We start from the raw sequence: 20,042 nt of genomic DNA, 5'->3' as shown, positions 1-20,042 counted from the left end.
GTCATCAGAGTTCCAGAAGGAGAAGAAAAAGAGTATGGGGCAGAAAAAGTATTAGAAGAAACAATGGCTGAAAATTCCCCAAATTTGGCAAATGACACAAACCTAATGTTCAAGAAGCTGATCAAATCCCAAACAGGATAAAACCAAAGAAATCCACACTAAGACACATCTTAACTTTCTGAAAAGTAAAGAAAAAGCTTTGAAAGCAGAGAGAAAAGATACCTTAGCTATAGTGGAAAAACAATTCAAAGAACAGCCAATTTCTCATCACTACTGTGGAGGACAGGAGGACTGGGCACATTTTTCCGGTGCTGAAGAAAAAAAAATGTGAACCTCAGATTCTATATCTGGCAACAATATCTTTCAGGAGTGAAGAGGAAATCAGGACACTATCAAAAGTAGGGAAACTAGTAAAATTTGTCTCCAGCTGACCTACTCTTTTAAAAATGGCTGAACGAAGTTCTCGAAACAGAAGGGAAATGATGAACGAACGATGCTTGGAACATGGGGAATGAAGAAAGAAAAATGGAAGTGTAAAATATGGGTAAATGCAGTCGGCTTTCCTTCTGCTTTTGAATTCTATAAATTATGTTTGACAGTCAAAACAAAAACGATAACATTATCTGGTGTGGTTCTCAATGAATGTAGAGGAAATCTTAAAGACAGTTATAAATGGGAGTGGGTAAAGAGGTATGATTTAAACACCCTTACAGGAGGTAACTTTTCTACATTGTACTAGAACTGGTAAAATGTAGACACAAGCCGACTGTGATAATTTATGTATCTATATGGGTGGCTTTGGACAGCTGATTCTAACAGGTTGAGGGGGTCAGGACGAGGTACATGGAAGCAGTCAGCTCACACTTGAGGATGAAAGAGTTGGTCTTGGGAAGAAAAGAGCCTGAGGTTGGCTGAAGACACACATTGAGAAAAGGTGAGGGAAACGGGGAATTGTGTCTGACAATGACTTTCTTCTCAGCCAAGCAGGTCCCTGCTGAGAGAGGGATAAGCCGAATTGAGGGCGATGATGCGGGTTTGGGGAGCCGAGAGAGGATGCGGGCACCACTAGGACAAACACTCAGGTAGTGTGTCTAGGTTTTCAGTCCCACTGCTCAAAAGCTGTAAAATGATCAATTGACCGCCAGGTGGCGGTGTCTGTGGAAGCTCACGTATCCCATCGGCCCTGGCGCCGGGGCGGAAGAAGGTGCGGAGGTAATTCTCTGGCTCGCAGCGCCTCTACTCTCCTATCCCGACTGACGTTGGACAACAAAGATGGCTGCAGGAACCAGCAATTATTGGGAAGGTGAGGGCGAGGCTTCCGTGTGGGTCTCGCCAAGAGGCAGAAGGGCTGGGTGGGGACAGGTCCTGGGGGCGGCGGCAGAGGGAAGAGCCGGGCCTCGGGAGCGGCCGAGCCGACGGGTGGGGCTTGTCTAGTAGGAGCGCCGGGCCTGGGGACCGAAGAGACCGAATGGTCTGGGGCAGGGGGCTGACCCAAAAGGCAGCAAGACCTGGAGCGGGGGTTAAGCGAAGAGAGCTGAGAGGCTATGGAGAGGAAGAGAGTCCTGAGTCACTGGAGTAGAACTGGGTTGAGGGGCTAAGAGAACTTGGACGAAGGGGTTTGGGGCACGAACTCTGAGAGGAGACGAGTTTTGAACGAGAATCTCTCGAGCCCAGGAGGCTGGAAGAGTCAGCGTTTTAAGAGTTGAGGTCACTCTTGGACAATTGAGGAGAATAAAGGAAAGAAGGAACTTGTCAGTCTGGTCCATCGAGGGAAGTTACATGAACGAAGTGTCTCCTACTGGGTCCCCTTGGCAGCTTCAGGCTGGGACTTCGAGGATTGGGTGTCGAGTCCCGTTTGAAAACAGAGGAAATAACTTTGCCCTCTGCTGTGGAGATGAGTTTTGTTAAAAAGAAAACGTTGAGAGAACCAGTGTGAATTGCAATGATTGCATTTGCTATACCTCTTCTTCCTAAAAAACCGTCTTGTGATTTGACAAGTACGTTTATTTAATTACTGAAAATATGTTCCGATAAAGTGGGCTCATGTAAAATTCACTCCTGGACTATAGTGACGATCAGAGAGGGCTCATCTTTTTCTTTCAATTGTCTCTTTGCTTTATTACAATAGAAACTACTCTCCGAAGCCTCTTGGAAACCACAAGTAGCAGTATTGTCACTATCAGCCCCTTGGTCCAAGAGCTTAATTTTAAGTTCATCCATACTTGCTTGTTATACTTTCAGAATGCTTTTATTTGATGTTTTCTACTAGGGAAGACAGTTACTAGTTACAGAGAACCATGACTATAGTTTAAAGCATGCATTTAAATGCTTATTTGAAATGTGTACTAGATAGAAAATATTTTAAAATTATGTACAAGTGGCTGTTGGTATCTTTAACACTAGTCATTAGGCTATAGTTTTTTGAAGCGCCGTGCTATAATAATTATAGCAGCTTATTATTGACAACCTACTCTGTGCTTTAAGCACATGGTTACTAATGCCTAGAAAAACCCAGGAGGTAGGGTCCGGGGATCCATCCCTGTGTCAGGCTTGGAGCTCTGCGGGATTTCTGTCCCTCTCCTTCTGCCCCTCCCCCTGCTCATGCTTTGTGCCCGTGCTCTCTCTCACATAAATAAATCTTTTTTTTAAAAAGTGGAGGTTCATAGGTTAAGTAGATTTTCAATAAATCTCAGAGTCAGTTCTCAGAATCTCAGAACATAAGCGTGAGCTGAGATTCTGAAACTTGGTGATCTCTGGCAAAATATGCTCTACTATATTACACTGCTTCCTACTTCTGGTTGCTGATAAATATATTGAAATAATGTTTTGCAATCCTTATTCCTGAAAGATGAGATCCTTAAAATATTCCTTTCTAAATTTCAGCCCTTTTATTTTGATGCCCGCTTCACCATGAATAAGAGTACTCACTCCTATCTAGGTGAAGGTTTCCCTTCTGGGGCGTCTCTCCCTCAACCACTAGGCCAAACTACTATACCAGGGTTTCTGTTTGCTTCTGTTCTTTTAAAACTTAGGCCCTTACTTTGTCATACTTATATTTGACCTTATTAGTCACATAGTTTATTATTTATGTGTCTCTAAATTTCTTTCAGTAAACTTATTGAAAGACCAATTTTTAATCCTTTGTTAATGATTATTTTTTCTTTAAGCTTCAGTTACTGAGTCATTCTAAGAATTTCATAAGCTTTGGAATATAAAGAGATAGGAAAATCTCTGTCAGAAACAGTGATGGTTTCTTTTTTATGAAGTTGGTTAATAAGTTGATATAATGCTGGTCATAAACCATACTCAGTTTCTTTATGATTTCTGTTCTCTGTTTTCCCCTAAATTATAAAATTTTAGACATTGTTACAGAAATAGTTTCAGAGATGTTAGAACAACATTTGTTGTCTAGCTATCTTTGGAATACAGGTGAAATTTTCCACCTCGCACTGTTTCTCCCCTTCTTGACCCATCTGAAGTTTAGATAAGAGACAGTTTGCTTTTCTGGGTAAGTCTTTGGCTTCCTCCTTTTAACACTTTTCTTTATGGGGAATCTAGATCAGTATATGATTATTTTCATAGTTTGTTTTTTTCAGAATAGTTTTATGATTTTTATGTCTGCTGATGGACTCTGTGTTTAATTATTTACTTTTAAAATTTTGTTAAAGATCTCAGGAAACAGGCTCGACAGCTGGAAAATGAACTTGACCTGAAACTAGTTTCCTTCAGTAAACTATGTACAAGTTACAGTCACAGCAGTTCCCGAGATGGAAGACGCGACAGGTATAGGTACTACCAGATTCTGTCTCTTATGCCTTAAATCATAGAATGTTTTAGAAGCATTAGAAAGTAAACCTTAAAATATGTAACTCTGTAACTTGGTCTAGTGGTGAATTTTTGGTATTTTATTTTTTTGTTATTGCTAATATTTTAGTGATTTTTTAAAAAATTCTTCTTAATTCTTGAGACTAGCATTTGTTTGGGATCCTTAGGCAAAAGCTGTGGTGGTGTCAGGAGGAAAATGCTAAGGCTTAAGAATGAGTGTATCAGAGGTAAGTTTCTAGTACAGCCAGTGTAAGGAGATATGGTTGATTTGCCCACGTTGTATTTCTTATATCTCCTGGTTGCTAACTGGATATGAGAAACTACTCAAATGTTAAGTATACATACTGGTATTCTGGTGTTTTAGACTGAATCTAATGCAGTGTGTATCCTCACTAATAATCATCCAAGCTATTTTTAATTTTGGTTCTTTTTTGAGAAACCGGAATACTACCGTATTGAACATATGGAAAATGTAATCTTATCTTTGAATCTTATGCTTACTTTAGGCCATCCACTTATTTTTAAAAAGTTAGGAAATATTTAAGACACTTAGAAAAGTATAAAGAATAATGGGTCCTCACGTGCCTGTCTCCCTCTTTAAGAAATAATCATTATTAGTTCAGTTGATACCAGTTATCAGTATCCCATTTTCTGCCTCCCCATAATCTCCTTATGTTTTTACTACATAAATTTGGTTCCTAAACAATTTATAGTATCTTACTGTGGTTATTTTGCAACTTGCTTTTTGTTTAACATTGTCTTTGTGATTAAGCTTTGGATACATTTAACTGTGGTATATCATTTGCTACATATAGTATCATATTGTGAATGTATAGTTGTGCGTTGTAATCTGTAGATGGACATTGTTTCTAATTTTTGCTAATTAATAATAATTTTAATAGCTACCACAGTGTTCATTACATATCAGGTACTGTTTTAAGCGTTTTATATGAAGGCTGCTAGGAGCATTTTTACCTATAAAAATGTTGTATATCTAGCAGTGGAATTGCTGGTTGCATAGTTGTTAGTTGTTTTCTTTATTTCATATACTTTTTTGAAGGTTGGCAGTGGATGGGATTTTTTTTTTCTGCTAATAATAAAACAATAAAAATTGAGCGTGGTTTTGGACCCAGGTTTTTCTGTCTCCAGAAACTGTGCTCTAAACCTTTCTATGAACATTCCAACAAAAGATTCATTTCACCACCGTAGCCAAAATACTGCTTCTTTTTAATAAGGGCACATTATTAAAGAGTTAAAGATAGCAAGGCCAGCGTATTGACTATAGAACCTAAAAGTAAGCTGTTGGCACATCACATAGCTTTGACTGCAGTACGTTGTTTTCGGCTTGCCTTTATTTAGCAAGTAAAATGTGGAAGGTTCTTCTGTATGTGTGAACTTAATTTTATCACTGGAAATCATTTGTACTGAATTTAAGTCTCCCGCTTGACTACGCCAGTGGGTATACAATTTTAAAACTGAATTGTCAGGAGACACAATTACATGATGCTTTTTCTATATTTTCTGTGCTTCATGATCTTAATACTTTTATGACTCCTTTAAAGGGAAAACTATATTGAAATCATTTCCTAAGAAATTCCATGACAAATTGGGACTGACTTTGTCGATTTCTACAGCCCAACTCTCCCTTCAGTAAGAAGCCTGAGGCCATGAGGATCAGGAATCCAGTGTATATTCTAAAGTGTTTCGTTGTTGCCCAGGTTGAAAGCATATCATAATGAAAAATCTCAGTGATGACCAGAATTTTTCACTTAGGAGTAACTTTTTTTTACTTTCTGTACTTTGAGAACTTTATGGTCTATGAATCATCATGTATCTATAAAATGAATTCAGTTTAACTGAATTGTAGTATTGTGGAGAAGGAGTTTTTGACCATTTCCCTGGACTCGTATCTTCTGAGAATGGTGAATGTAGAGATTGTCTTCTCATTCATTCATGTATTTAATGAGTATCTACCATGTGCCAGGCAGTATTCTAGGTGCTTGCCATATATATGTGAACAGGCAGTTTCCCTCTTCATGGAGCTCACATTCGTTGGCCCATTGTTCTTTTTCATGTATCTGGGGGGGGGGGTCTGTATTAGTAGTATTAGAGCATTTTTGCCTGGGCACATTCTAAGAGATAACCACAGAACTTTGGGTTGGCTCTGACATATAAAGAACTAGATATTTGGATATATTTTAAGGCAAGTAAATTGAAATGTTTTAAGAAGAAATAAAAATTTGGACCTAATTAAACATCTTAAAGTAAAAATCCTTTTTATTAGCTACTTTTTGGTTATTTCGTTGCCCATTACCATGGCTGTGAAATCGTACGTGAAGAAGAGAAATAGTAGCTGAAGTGTTTTTTTTTTTTTTTATGTTAAACTGATGATTTAATCTATTTTCATTCACCACACCCAAGCACTGTCACAGGGCAGGACAAAGTCTTCAGTAAGATTGAAGAGCATTGTCATTGCCTGGCTACTTATCTGTGTTCAGTGTAACTGAGATCTCTATTGAGCTGCTCACGTGATAATGCATACAATTGGGGACTGAATGAAGGTTAGTGGTTTTTTTCAGAAGAGGCAAGACAGTTTTCCTGGACATCTGGTTTTAGAATTTGAATCTGTCAAACCTAAGTTTCACTTGTAAAAAGTTAGATTTTTGACTGACTATTCAGATTAGAAGACAGTTCACATTTTTGTAAAAAAATAAACAAAAAACTGAAACAATTGCATAATATAAGTGGAAATGTAGAGAGTTGGTACTGAAACTTCCCTGCTGGACATGGCTACCTATATTAGACTTAAAGCCAGTTCCTGATTACTTAATAACTAGGTATCCAGTCTGTAGATTATGTAAATCTCCATTTTATTTCTTTTTGGTAATAGTCAAGGAAAGTAGAGAGAACTTAATCTGAAGAACCATTATTGCTTTGGAGTGAAAATTTAAAAAACTATGCCTCACAGATCCCATAACATAATCCATAATACCTTTTATGCCTCCTTTTATATGTATTACTACTTAGTTCCATGGTTTTGTTTCACATAATTTTTTCTTTTAGATTCAGCATTTAATTGGGCACTGCCGTTGCTTAAGTTACTTTCATTTAGGAAATAATAAACAAGCATTCGGGATTTCTTTATGTTTTTAAGGTTAGATGTACGTATTAAAGTTCGGAAAGATCTTACATACAATTATATTTCCTACTGGGAGTACTTGGGTGGCTCAGTTAAGCATTCAACTCCCTTTTTTTTTTTTTTTTTTTAAGATTTTATTTATTTATTTGACAGAGAGAGAGACAGCCAGCGAGAGAGGGAGCACAAGCAGGGGGAGTGGGAAAGGAAGAAGCAGGCTCCCAGCAGAGAAGCCTGATGTGGGGCTCCATCCCAGAACGCTGGGAACACGCCCTGAGCCAAAGGTAGACGCTTAACAACTGAGCCACCCAGGCGCCCCAAGCATTCAACTCTTGATTTTGGCTCAGGTCGTGATCTCAGAGTCATGAGATCGAGCCCTCTGTCAGGCTCCATACTGGGTGTGGAGCCTGCTTAAGATTCTCTCCCTCCCTTTGCCCCTCGCTGCCTGCCCCCCACCACGTGTGTGCATGGGCTGTCTCAGAAAAAAAACAACTATATTTTATACTGAATTTAATATTTAAAATATATGTGATCTTTATAGGAGAACTTCTGTAAAAGTTACAGCTTCTTAAATAGCGAATGTCTCTGGGGTTCCACTTGACCTATTTAAGAATAATTACTATATTATTTTAAGTATGTTTATAAAGGATTAGGTTTAAGTAATGGATTCTCTTTAATGGAACTTTTCTTTAGCTCTGACACAACCCCCCTTTTAAATGGATCAAGCCAAGACAGAATGTTTGAAACAATGGCAATTGAGATTGAACAGCTTCTGGCGAGGGTAAGTACTTGTCAACTGTGTTAATCACTTGTTAGATATGGTACTAGATTACATTAACGCAGACATGTTTATTGAAATCACCCTTTCATCCAAGATATGTGCCTGCCCAGGCCCCTTGAATTTGGATGATAGCCATTCTCAGGTCTTAATGGACATTATTTCAGGCTTTATGGACTTTTGAGGGGAAATACTGAATCCTTGTCTGTCATTTTGGTTTTGGTTTTGAGATGGTTTTTTGTTTGCTTCGCTGTTAGCTGAAAGAGCATACAGGCAGCTAATTTACTTTTATCTCTTTACAGTGCTTTTTAAAATATTTTTATTGGTTTCTTTTTCTTCCTCTTCTTTTCAGCTTACAGGAGTAAATGATAAAATGGCAGAATATGCCAACAGTGCAGGTGTCCCATCTTTGAATGCAGCACTGATGCATACATTACAGAGACATAGAGATATATTGCAGGTAATATATTGGGCTTGAAATTTTTAAGTTATTGGGTGGGTTTTTTTAAATCCCTGAATAGAATGTGTATACATGTATTTAAGAGAATAAAGGGAAGAATCTTCTGAGACAATAAATATTATGCTGTAGAAATTTGTCTTGTTTTACTTTTTTTTTTTCCCTTGGTGTAATAAAATTCTGAAAATATCTGATAGCTCTTGCTTTTGCCTGGTAAAAATGATTAATATTCATCACTAGGTAAATATACTTCTACTGTGGGACACCTGGTTAGCTAGCAATAACAATGAAATAGCCAGTGGTCATGCATAGACTGTAATATTGTGGTTTAGAGTTACTTTCATCAGGCTTTGAAGATAATGTGGAAGGGAGGTAATATACTATATTTAGTATGTTATTTGAGAAAATATTAAAAGTGTACCAACAAAATGAAACAAACTCTTAAAAGATTTACATACAGATGTGTTAAAAATATAGTAGTACAGGGGCGCCTCGGTGGCACAGCGGTTAAGCATCTGCCTTCGGCTCAGGGCGTGATCCCGGCATTATGGGATCGAGCCCCACATCAGCCTCCTCCGCTATGAGCCTGCCTTGCTCTCCCACTCCCCCTGCTTGTGTTCCCTCTCTCGCTGGCTGTCTCTATCTGTGTTAAATAAATAAATAAAATCTTTTAAAAAAAAATAGTAGTACAAATAGAAAAGCAAATGTTTTTAATACTGAAAAAATTCAGCAGTCATTTCTAATTTGAAAAACTCTTGTAAAAATAGGAATAGGAGGATACTTGATTTACCTAAGGCAAAAATGTGTGTATCATATTAAAGCTACCTTGATGCTTAATGGTAAAGCACTGAAAGCGTTCCCCTTGAAGAAAGAAACAAGGTAAAGATATCCCCAATCACCACAGATGTTTATTATTGTTTTGGAAGTTCTTGGTGGTGCAGTTAGACAGAGATAGAAATAAACAAGATTTAAATAGTGACAAGGAAGAGGCAAACTTGTATTATGTAGCAGTGAAGATTATTTATCGACTACAACCAAGAAAAACAACTGAAAAAATTAGAAACAAATTAAGTAAGGTGGTAGATTACAAAATTAATGTATTAAAGCAAGTAATTTTCCTGCATATAACTAATAACCTGTTAGAAAATAAAATGGAAGAAACTAAAATCCTTGTGGATAAATTGAATAAGATGAATAGGACTTGCATGTGTAAAACTTTACTGAAGAAAATAAAAGAAGATTTAAGTAAAGGAAAGAATTACTATGCCTTTGGATAGGAAGATTTCTCTCTAAGTCAACCTATAAATTGAGTGCCTTCCAAATGGAAAAAGAGGTTTTTGTTTCTTTTTTTTTAATTGGCAAAATGATGTCAAAGTTCACTTGGAATCACGGACATATGAGTGTAAACAAGAAAAAAAAAATGTGAAAATGAAGATAAGTAGTAAAGGATGCCTAGTTCTACCAGATACTAAAACCTGTTAAGAAGCTAGAAAAATTAAGACAGTTTGATTCTGGAGGAAAAAAAAATATACCAACAGAACAGAGTTCACATGGAAATTAAGTTTCTGATAAAGGTGGTATTTTATTTTATTTTGTTTTTTTAAGATTTTTTTTTTAAGATTTTACTTATGTATTTGACAGAGAGAGAGAATACAAGCAGGGGAAGCAGCAGAGGGAGAGGGAGAAGCAGGCTCCCCACTGAGTAGGGAGCCCCACGTGGGCTCCATCTCAGGACCCTGGGATCATGTCCTGAGCCGAAGGCAGATGCTTAATTGACCGAGCCACCCAGGTGCCCCTAAAGGTGGTATTTTAAATCATTGGGAAAAAGAGATATCATAAATTAAATAGACCTGTAACAATTGCCTAATTATGGGGGGGCACACAGAAAACAAACTTGAGTTTCTATCTCAATCCTCACATCCAGAATAAATTCCAAATGGATCAAAGATTTATATGTAAAAAAATAAACTATAAAAGTTCAGAATAAAGCATGGGTGAATTACACATTTTAGAAATTATACATTTGTAGGGGTGCCTGGGTGGCTCAGTCCTTTAATCATCTGCCTTTGGCTCAGGTCATGATCCCAGGGTCCTGGGATCGAGCCCCACGTCAGGCTCTCTGCTCACTGGGGAGCCTGTTTCTCCCTCTCCCCCTGCTTAGTGCATTCTCTCTGTGTCAAATAAATAAAATCTTTTTAAAAAATTATACATTTCTAAACAATACCTAATAACTAGAAACTATAACAAATGTCTGATTTGCTTAATGTACAGAGAAATAATAGAAATAAAAAGATAACCTAGGAAAATGGGCAAAGGATGCGAACTGGCTATTTACAGAAAATGTTCAAAACCATAAAAAGATGTTCAGCCACATACCAGAAGGAAAATAATACAAATCAAAATGAGATAGGATTTTTCACCTGTCAGAATAACAAATACTGAAACATCTGTTGGACATTACAAGAATATAGAAAAATGGGCCCTTATCTGTTGCTGGGAACATAAATTGGTGGTCTTTCTAGAAGGCAGTTTAGCACTGTCAAAATTTAAATGTAAGATTCTTTGATCCACTTCTTCTGTTAGGCATTTACTCTTTAAATACACTTTAAAAAAAAAAGTTCAGTAAAATATATATAAGAATGTTTATTTTTCAGACAGCATTTTTTAAGACAGCAACAAAAGTAACTAAAATGTTGACTGGAGTGGAACTATGACAATCATAAGGTAGAATTCTATACAGCTATTAAAAAGAATGTAGATTTCTATTTGTTAATATGAAAAGATTACCTGATACCTTATGAACTACTGAAAAGAAGGTATATAGCAGAGTACAGCTGACCCTTGAACAATGTGAGGATTAAGGGTGCTGACACCCCGCTTCTCCACTCCTGCGCATTCGAAAATTTACGTGTAACTTTTGACCCCCTAAAAACTTAAGTACTAATAGCCTACTGTTGACTAGAAGCCTAACATAAACAGTTGGTTAACACCTACTTTGTAGGTTTTACATATTATGTACGGTATTCTTACAATAAAGTAAGTTAGGGAAAAGAAATGTTATTTAAAAGTGGTAGGAAAAATCTATTTAAAGAACTGTACTGTAAGAAAAATCCACGTATAGGGGCGCCTGGGTGGCACAGTGGTTAAGCGTCTGCCTTCAGCTCAGGGCGTGATCCCGGCGTTATGGGATCGAGCCCCACATCAGGCTCCTCCGCAATGAGCCTGCTTCTTCCTCTCCCACTCCCCCTGCTTGTGTCCTCTCTTGCTGGCTATCGCTATCTCTGTCAAATAAATAAATAAAATCTTTAAAAAAAAAAAAAAAGAAAAATCCACATATAAGTGGACTCATGCATTTCAGTTCTGTGTTGTTCAAGGATCAACTGTAGTTTGATTTCTTTAGCATAAATGAGGGAAATAATAGGAAGCTTATATACACAGAAACATAGCTCCTGAAAGAAAATACAAGAAAGTGATCACAGTTATGAGCTGTAGGGCAGGATGGTTTTTATTCTTGTTCCTTTTGGTGTTCTTTTAGTATTCTCTCCATGTTCATTTATACTTCTGTGTTTAAAGGGGTGGTAGGGGCTTTCTGGGAGATGGGATTATGATTTTCATCTTCTCTATACACATCTCTGAATTTTAAAAAGTAATGAATATTCTTTAATCTCTTGAAAGTATGGTAATAGAAAAAGAAAGGAAAATATTTAAAGACTGTTTTGTTCTTTACAGTTCTTTTGGTTCTGTTCTTGCTTTGACAGGTTTAGGAATTAAATTTCTGTGGGAATTTAATCAAAAAGATGAAATTTGAAAATAAGCCCCATTGGGTGTACACTAATAAATAGAAAGAGCCCCTCAAGTTTTATCCTAGACTATTTGGAATCATTTTATCTTAAAGTTATTTTTTTCTTCATAATTCTGTCCCATAAGACAAAGTACTAGAAGTTACGAAGGATAGTGATTTAGTGGTACTATTACCCTAACACTGAATTGTTTTCATTTGAAAGAGGTTGGTCACTCTTCAGGAAAAAGATTATAATATTATTTTTACTTCTTGACTGTTTGATTCTTAAATAGCAGTGTTCTTGACATAAATTTATAATATGACAATACATAATTAGTTCAATAAGATAAGATGAAAATATGTAACGAGCTTATGTTGAGATTGGATGTTGATTTATTGCAGGACTATACACATGAATTCCATAAAACCAAAGCAAACTTTATGGCAATACGGGAAAGGGAGAATCTCATGGGATCAGTACGAAAGGATATTGAGTAAGTTACCTTTTATGTTCTTTTTGTAGGATGTTTATTCAGATTTAGAGCGTATCTGTGATTAACAGTAAACTGAGTAGCAAAACCATGATTTAGATTTCAAGGTTCTAATTCTCATTTTATAGAGAATTCTCAAATTCTCATTTCACTGTTCTTTAAACATTGCTGAATCTAACCTACTTTGCTGGTCTTCTCTCCAGCTTCCCCTAGTTTTATCATTGGCTCCTGCCAACCTTGACTTTACTGTGTTAATTCAGAGTCCAGCTGAGATGCTATCTTCATGAGTTTTTCTCTGATCTCCTACCACCCAACTTAATAATGATATTGCCAATTAACTGAAGCTCTCTGTGTTTCCCTGATTGCCACCTATCCCCCTACCCTCTTCTTGCCTTAACAGTTACATATATATGTATTTCAGAGTAATTTTATATCTATCATATATATGTATATATATATGTATATATATGATAGATGTATATATATATGTATCATATATATATGATATATGTATATATATATGTATATATATGATAGATATAAAGTATCCTTTATTTCTCTGGAATTTGAAATATCTATGCTTTCCAGGTTCTATTCAGACTTCATAGCCGTATGTCAAATTATTTAAGAACTTCCAGTGTTTCTATGCTAATCTCAACCGTAATTTTAAAGATTTGTTCTTCCATCCCTTTACCTCACCTTCAGTAATGCATTCTAATGTTTCATATGGACATTTAAAATTTTTTTCACGGGGCACCTGGCGGCTCAGTCGGTTAAGTGTCCAACTCTTGATTTCGGCTAAGGTCATGATCTCGGATTATGGGATCAATCCCCCATTGGGCTCCGCACTCTGCACGGAGTCTGTTTGTCTCTCTTCCTCTCTCAAATAATAAATCTTTAAAAAATTTTTTAAAAAAATGTTTTTCACAACTGAAAACGGTAAATCCATTGGACATCTAATTAAAACTGAAGACTTTCCACTTTTGGACCATCTGTTGATGCCTGTCATTGCCTCACTTGTGATAAATTTATGATACTTATGTTTCATAAGTAATTATTGTGTTTCATAAACATATCTGTGATACACATTACCATATCATAAGCTGATATGTGTCATGTGTACTCTGAGAAACATTTTTCTAGAGACCTTTATTTTGTTACAACAGTAAGTTTTGCAACAGAAATAATTTCATATTCATTGCATTCAAAATTTTTGCTCAAAACTAATCGAGAGTTATCCAGCCATCAAAGTTATGTTCCTATCCCCAAAATTCTCTTGGAAAATTAATTTTTATTGTTTGTCTCTGTTCTGTTTTTTTAATGTTTAGTCTTAATATACTTTGTGAAACATGTAGGAGTAGAAAAACAACATATTTGCCATAATTAGATATTTTGTAATATTTTTAATTCTCAGGAACATGTAAGTCTTTTGCTTAAAATCTGTACAGACTGTTTATGTATGTATTTTTAGGTATACATTGAGAACCAATGTAGGGGACGGCCTTTAATGTTTAGGCATTTTGCTCCCCCCAGTTTTGTGGAAATTGTTAGAATATAGCCCACCATAATAACTTGCTTTCTGAAAAACAATCATTAAAGAAACATGTTCATCCATACATTAAACTATTTCCTGATTACCAACCATGAGTAAGACTCTGGATCAGTCACAGTAGAAGCTAGAAATGAAAAGACCAACTTAGCCCTCCTGGAGTTTATAATCTAGTTGCTAGAGGGGAATAAGACATGTTCAAATTAACAATACAGATTGGAATATGATTAGTGAGATGAGATATAGTAATAATAACTGACATTTTAAAGTTTTTTGCAGTTGTGTACTACTTTTCCATATATTAGCTCTTTTCTGGCTTCATATAATCATTTGGTATGGATAGAAATTATTAGTACCATTTTATAAAACTAGATATTAAGAGACTTGTCTAAGGTTAACTGGCTAATAAATGATGCGAGTATATATTTAAATCCAGATCACCTGTTTTCAAGGTGTCTGGCTGGCTCTGGCAGAGGAGTGCGCAACTCTTGACCTTGGGGTTGTGAGTTCGAGCCCCACATTGGGTGCAGCGATTACTTAAAAATAAAAAATAAAAATCTTAAAAAAAAAAATCATCTGTCTTGCAAGTCCTGTGTGTTCTTGGTTATCGCATGCTGCTTTTCCTGGGGTTTTCTTTCCTTCTGTGCTTTGCAAATCAGCACTGCCTCTCAGCCAGTAGTTCAGTTTTATCAACGTGACCCTCTCTTGTCTTACTGTAGTATGTGTGCAGTTTCTTGAATTTTTTATTTTGTTCTTGTTACTTTAATGTGAGTAAAGAGCAGAAACATGAAGGTGTTGATAGTAACGATAAAAAGCATTTTCTTGTAAATTTTAGTGCACTTAAGGCCACACAGAAATCCTTAAGTGTGCTGAAATCACCAGATCTTAAGCTTCATTTTAGCCCTCTAGGCTCTGGTGAATAGACTGCATATACCATTGTGAAGGATAACATTGCATGGCGGTAGCTTCGTACCCCATGGGCTGTGTAGTAATCAGTTTAAACTTTTACGTCCACTTGGAGAAAATAAAGAGATAATAATAGACAAAAATAATAATAATAGACAAAGGCAAATAAGGTTTCTCTGTTTAAAATGTTGGATTATTTTGGTGAAAAATAATAAACAATTAGCCCTAAATTAGAGAGGCAGTTGTATTTATTTATTATGGATGTCATTTTTAGAATATGAAAATGATCAAACATTTTAACTGTTCATTCAAAACTATGGAGAGGCTCTATATGTCTACTTTGGATATGACTAGAGTCAGTTACTTCTGTTTTGCAGTATCTGCCAAAAATGTTCTTAAATTTTCTCTATTTTATTCCAGGTCATATAAAAGTGGGTCTGGAGTAAACAACAGAAGAACTGAACTATTTTTGAAAGAACATGACCACCTTCGAAAGTAGGTATTATTGTATACATACATACCATGTAGCTTCCCATACTTACTAATTCCTTTATTGACATAACAAACATTTTGTGGTGTTTTTTATAGCAGGTGCTTTATCAGCGCTAACTTATTTAGTTCTCCTAATGACCCGATTTGGTAGAAATGGAATTGTAACTGTTCCAGCTATTAGTTAGGAAAGATATTATGCAGTCGAATATCCAAAATCTGCGTTCACGTCACTGAATTGTTACTTGTAATGTATCTATATCTTTTATTGCCTTATGTTTCTTTTCTTTAGTAAGTCTATCCCTCTAATATGTTTGCTCACTACTATTAGTAATAATAATAGTAATGGTGCTGATAATGACTTATTTGTTTGAATGTCCTGTTACCACTTATATATGCCAAGAAGCTTTATAAAGAGTAATGGGCCATACTTCAAATCCAAAGAAATTATCTTATTATCTAAGAATTCAGAAGAAAAATGCCTAAAAACTTGGATAAACTACATATATGTTTTAAAACAACTAACCATATTCTATCCCTTTATTGTGTATGTTTTTCCCTGCAAGCTAGTGGTTTCTTTAATATTTTCTCTGTATTTTGTTGTACAACTCAAGGGTCAGAAAGTTACTTATCTCTATTCAGCCTCTAAGCCCTTGAGCAGCTGGTACCCATTATAATTAAATGTTACAAATTATGTTGATATTTGCTGTTGAATGTCATAGATGAGGCATGTCTGTATGAGCTTAAAGATCACTACTTTAGATATAAGCTGTTATAATCAGAACATGGAAAAATCAAAACCTTTTTAGAAGCCTGGGTTCTAAAAAAAATTTTTTTTTAATTAAAAAAATTAAAAAATAGAAGCCTGGATTCTTCTAGTGTTGGATATAGTTCTTAGTGTTCTTTCTTAAGCTGTTGAATGTTATTGATTGGCACAAGGGGGCAGTCTTTCCTAGAGTATTTTTAGTTTATACTTAACTCCTAGCTTTGGTAGTTCTTTTTATATTTGATAAAAACCACCATAGAAAAAGAATTTTGCATTATATCCAGAGCTATATTAATACATTCTTTAGTTACAAAGCAAATTTAAAGGATAAGATACTCAAGTAGCATAAAATAAAGATTAGATTGCATCAGTGTTTCTGTATTTATTGCCTCAAAAAGATGTTAAAAAGTTAGAAATGCAGTAGTTGAATTACTTTAAGAATAATTTGTTGCTGAAAAGTGTATCAGAGTGATTATATAAATTAATATCCTTTATTTCATAATTTCAAAGCATACTGCTTATTATAATTGTATATGAAATTTTGCAGTTTCGCATTTGTTTTAATAATTCAAAGAAAACCCATCAGGAGTTTTATATTGTCCATTTTACAGGAAAAAATACATCAGTTCAGGGGCATATAACGAATTATTTAGGTTATAAGAATGATGAGAAGATTGGCAATCAAAAGGTACTTTGCATTTTTCTCAGTTTTACATGTGATATACTTTATATATATTCCTTTCAGTATTCTTGTGAGAAAGTTTATATGTGCTCATTCTGTACAGAGAGAAACTGAGGCAGGATGAGTTGAATGGAATATGAGCTTCTGATAGATTAGGAAAGTTGTTGAGACTGAAAACAAGGGCTCAGTCATTGCTTTCAGTATTAGAACATAGCTTTCAAATACATTTTGGAAAAATCGATCTTTTGTGTGTAAATTATGAATATTTGTTAGGTGATAACATAAAATCATGGATGTTATGTGTACAAATAAAATGGAAAACTTTTTCTGTTTTTTCAATGTCATCTCTGTCATCGGCCAAGCGCTTAAGGAAGAATTGGCAAGATCTTTTCAGAACTTTTTCCATACAAAAGCTATAAGTGCTCATTATAATAAAGTACTTAATTTAGAAAGTTTGGATAACACAAAAGAGACAATTCAAATCACTCGTTAGTACAGATTCTGTAACCATTTTTTACTCATCAGTAAATTGGAGCCTTTTACATGTTATTTGATAATTTGTTTTTACATCTATTTCATAATACAGATAAACCATGATGTAACCATTTCCCTAACGTTGGCCTTTTGGATTATATTCAGTTTTTATTATTATACATATTGAAGTCTTTACAAGTATCCATAATTATTTCCTTATGATAAATTCCTAGAATTGGAATATATTCACTTGTAAAGCTTTTGCTATATTACTGTCAAATTTCCCTCTAAAGGTTTGCTAGAGTCCCATTAGTAGCATATATGTAAACATTCCCCAGTGCCCTCAGTAACACTGATATTTTGATTTTTTTAAGTTTATGCCAAGATAGGCAAAAATTCTCCAGTAATAGAGTTTTAAAAAAAATATAAGGAATGCATTTTCATTGGAGAAAACATAGATTAAACAGCCAAGCAAAAGAAGCACAAAGTGGTAGTAGTTAAATTAACCTAAAAGTGATTATAGAAACCTGTAGTGATTATAGATTATATAGTTCATTTGTAATTAATAGGCCGGATTTGCTGCTATTGTATTTTTTATTTTGGTCTTTTATGGATAAAGGTTTTTAATACCCAATAACTCAGGTAACTAGTTGGATTTTGTACAGTATCTTTGGACTTTTTATGGCTAGAAGCATATATATTTTTTTATTTGATTCTTCATAACATTTTTTATGGTAATGTTAACTTCTACAGCTTGTTTCAAAAGTACATATTTTTGCCTTGAAACAATTTTTATAAATGAATGCCAAACTTAAAAAAAAAAAACCTAACTTTGTAATTGTTTTTACCAGTTCCTGTTAATACTTTTTGTCTTAAAAGTAAATGTTGTTAGCTTGTAACAATTTATCTTAAGAAAGAGAGTAATTTCTCTTCCTGTGGATAAAGTAGCTTTCATTTTTGAATCATCTTTCTGAGTCTCTTCAGTACATCAGTCAGAAAAAAATGCTGACTGTGAACTGCTGTCAAGCTTGTAGCTATTTGTTTTTTTACTGGGCTGTAGTGTAGATGCATTTCTGTGAGCTCTTTGGTTGCTATTTAGACTAATTTCTCTTCCTTTATTTAACTGTTCTTTTTCATTGCTCTTTTATATTTTCCTTTTTGAAAGAATTGTCTGGATGAGTTTTGTATTTTAAAGTTCTTCTTTTTCCCCTCAAAGAACCTTTATGATCTGTCTCTCATCCTTTACTTTTAAAGGATATAGTTTTAACTAACATGTATATATATGTGTGTGCACGCGCACACCCACACACACACACACACACACACTTGTTTAATTGCCCATTATAGTTAAGATATAGAACATTTCTGTCACCCCAGGGAAGTTTTATGCCCTTTTGTAGTCAGTTCCTGTCTCCCAATCCCAGGCAACTGCTTACCTGCTTTCTGCTGTTGTGGATTATTTTACCTTTTCCAGAATTTCATATAAATGAATTCGTACAATGTATACTTCTTTCACTTAGCATGGTATTGCTAAGATTCACCTATTTGTTTTTGTTTTTTGTATCAGTAGTCAGTTCCTTTCTGTCACTGAATAATTTCCATTGTATGATAAACCTCAGTTGTTTATATGTTCACCCATTGATGGATATTGAGGTTAATGTTTTAGTTTTGGGCTATTACCAATAAAGCTGATATGACCATCCATAGACAAAATTTCACGTGGCTGTATGTTTTCATTTCTCTTGAGTAATTACCTAGGAGTTGTATTGTTGGGTTCTAATGGCAAATGTAAGTTTATGTTTCATTTTATAGGAAACTGTCTGATATTTTTAAGTTGTTTTATCATGTTTGCATTCCTGACAATCCCGTATTGAGAGTTGCGGTTGCTTTAAATCCTTGCCGGCATTTGACGATACTGTCGACCCTTCTCTTGTAGCTATCCTAACAGATGTCTAATTGTATCTCATCGTGGTTTTAATTTACCCTTCTCCGATAACTAACGATAAGCATCCTTTCAAGTGCTTATCAGTCATTTGTTTATCTTTAGTGAAATGTCTGTTCATATATTTTGCCCATTTTTCAGTTGGGCTATTTGTCTTTTTACTATTGGGTTTTGTTTTGCTTTGTTTTTCTTAACTATTGAGTTTTAAAAGTTCTTTCTGTATCCCGGATACAAGTTCTTTGTCAGAGGTTTTGCAGATATTTTCTTTGAGGCTGTGACTTAACCTTTTCATTTTCATTATGGTGACCTCCAGAAGAGCAGAGGGTTTACATTTCGGTTAAGTCTAGTTGATCAGTTTTTCTTTTATGCTTCATTTATTTTCAGTGTAAGAAATTTTGACCTAAGTTTGCAAGTATTTTGCCCGTTGTTTTCTAACAGAAGCTTTACAGTCTTAGCATTTTTACTTCATTTTTGTGTCTAGTTTGAATTAAGGTCGATTCATTTATTTATCACATGGATATCATGTTGTTCAGCACTATTTGTTGAAAAGACTCTCCTTTCCCCCACTGAATTATGTTGGCACCTTTTGTTGAGAATTAATTAACCATATGTTACGTGATTTATTTCTGAACCCTGTTCTGTTCCATTGACCTATATAGTCCATCATTACACCAATAGCTTAACTGTTGTGATTACTGTAGCTTTATTTTAAGTCTTGAAATGAGGTAATGCAGGTTTTCAAACTTTGTTCTGTATTTTCAGAATT

At 35.1% G+C, this 20,042-nt stretch overlaps 1 protein-coding gene across 3 annotated transcripts in view; it reads left to right on the top strand.

The window, feature by feature from the left end:
* The first annotated feature begins 1,182 nt into the window (after positions 1-1,182).
* GOSR1 (golgi SNAP receptor complex member 1) overlaps positions 1,183-20,042 on the top strand; it is a 51,018-nt gene continuing 32,158 nt past the window's right edge. For 2 of the 3 annotated variants that reach the window (XM_034640238.1, XM_011223860.3), the window contains exons 1-6: positions 1,183-1,303; positions 3,669-3,789; positions 7,655-7,742; positions 8,092-8,199; positions 12,380-12,471; positions 15,344-15,418. In XM_034640238.1, coding sequence (XP_034496129.1) covers positions 1,273-1,303; positions 3,669-3,789; positions 7,655-7,742; positions 8,092-8,199; positions 12,380-12,471; positions 15,344-15,418 — 515 coding nt within the window. In that variant the 5' untranslated portion in view covers positions 1,183-1,272. The remainder of the gene's footprint in view (positions 1,304-3,668; positions 3,790-7,654; positions 7,743-8,091; positions 8,200-12,379; positions 12,472-15,343; positions 15,419-20,042) is intronic. The other variant, XM_002912302.4, reaches the window with a different exon arrangement.

This window comes from Ailuropoda melanoleuca, chromosome 13 (genome assembly GCF_002007445.2).
Source record: "Ailuropoda melanoleuca isolate Jingjing chromosome 13, ASM200744v2, whole genome shotgun sequence".
NCBI classification, from domain to species: Eukaryota; Metazoa; Chordata; class Mammalia; order Carnivora; family Ursidae; genus Ailuropoda; species Ailuropoda melanoleuca.
This window is presented reverse-complemented; position numbering and strand designations above follow the sequence as displayed.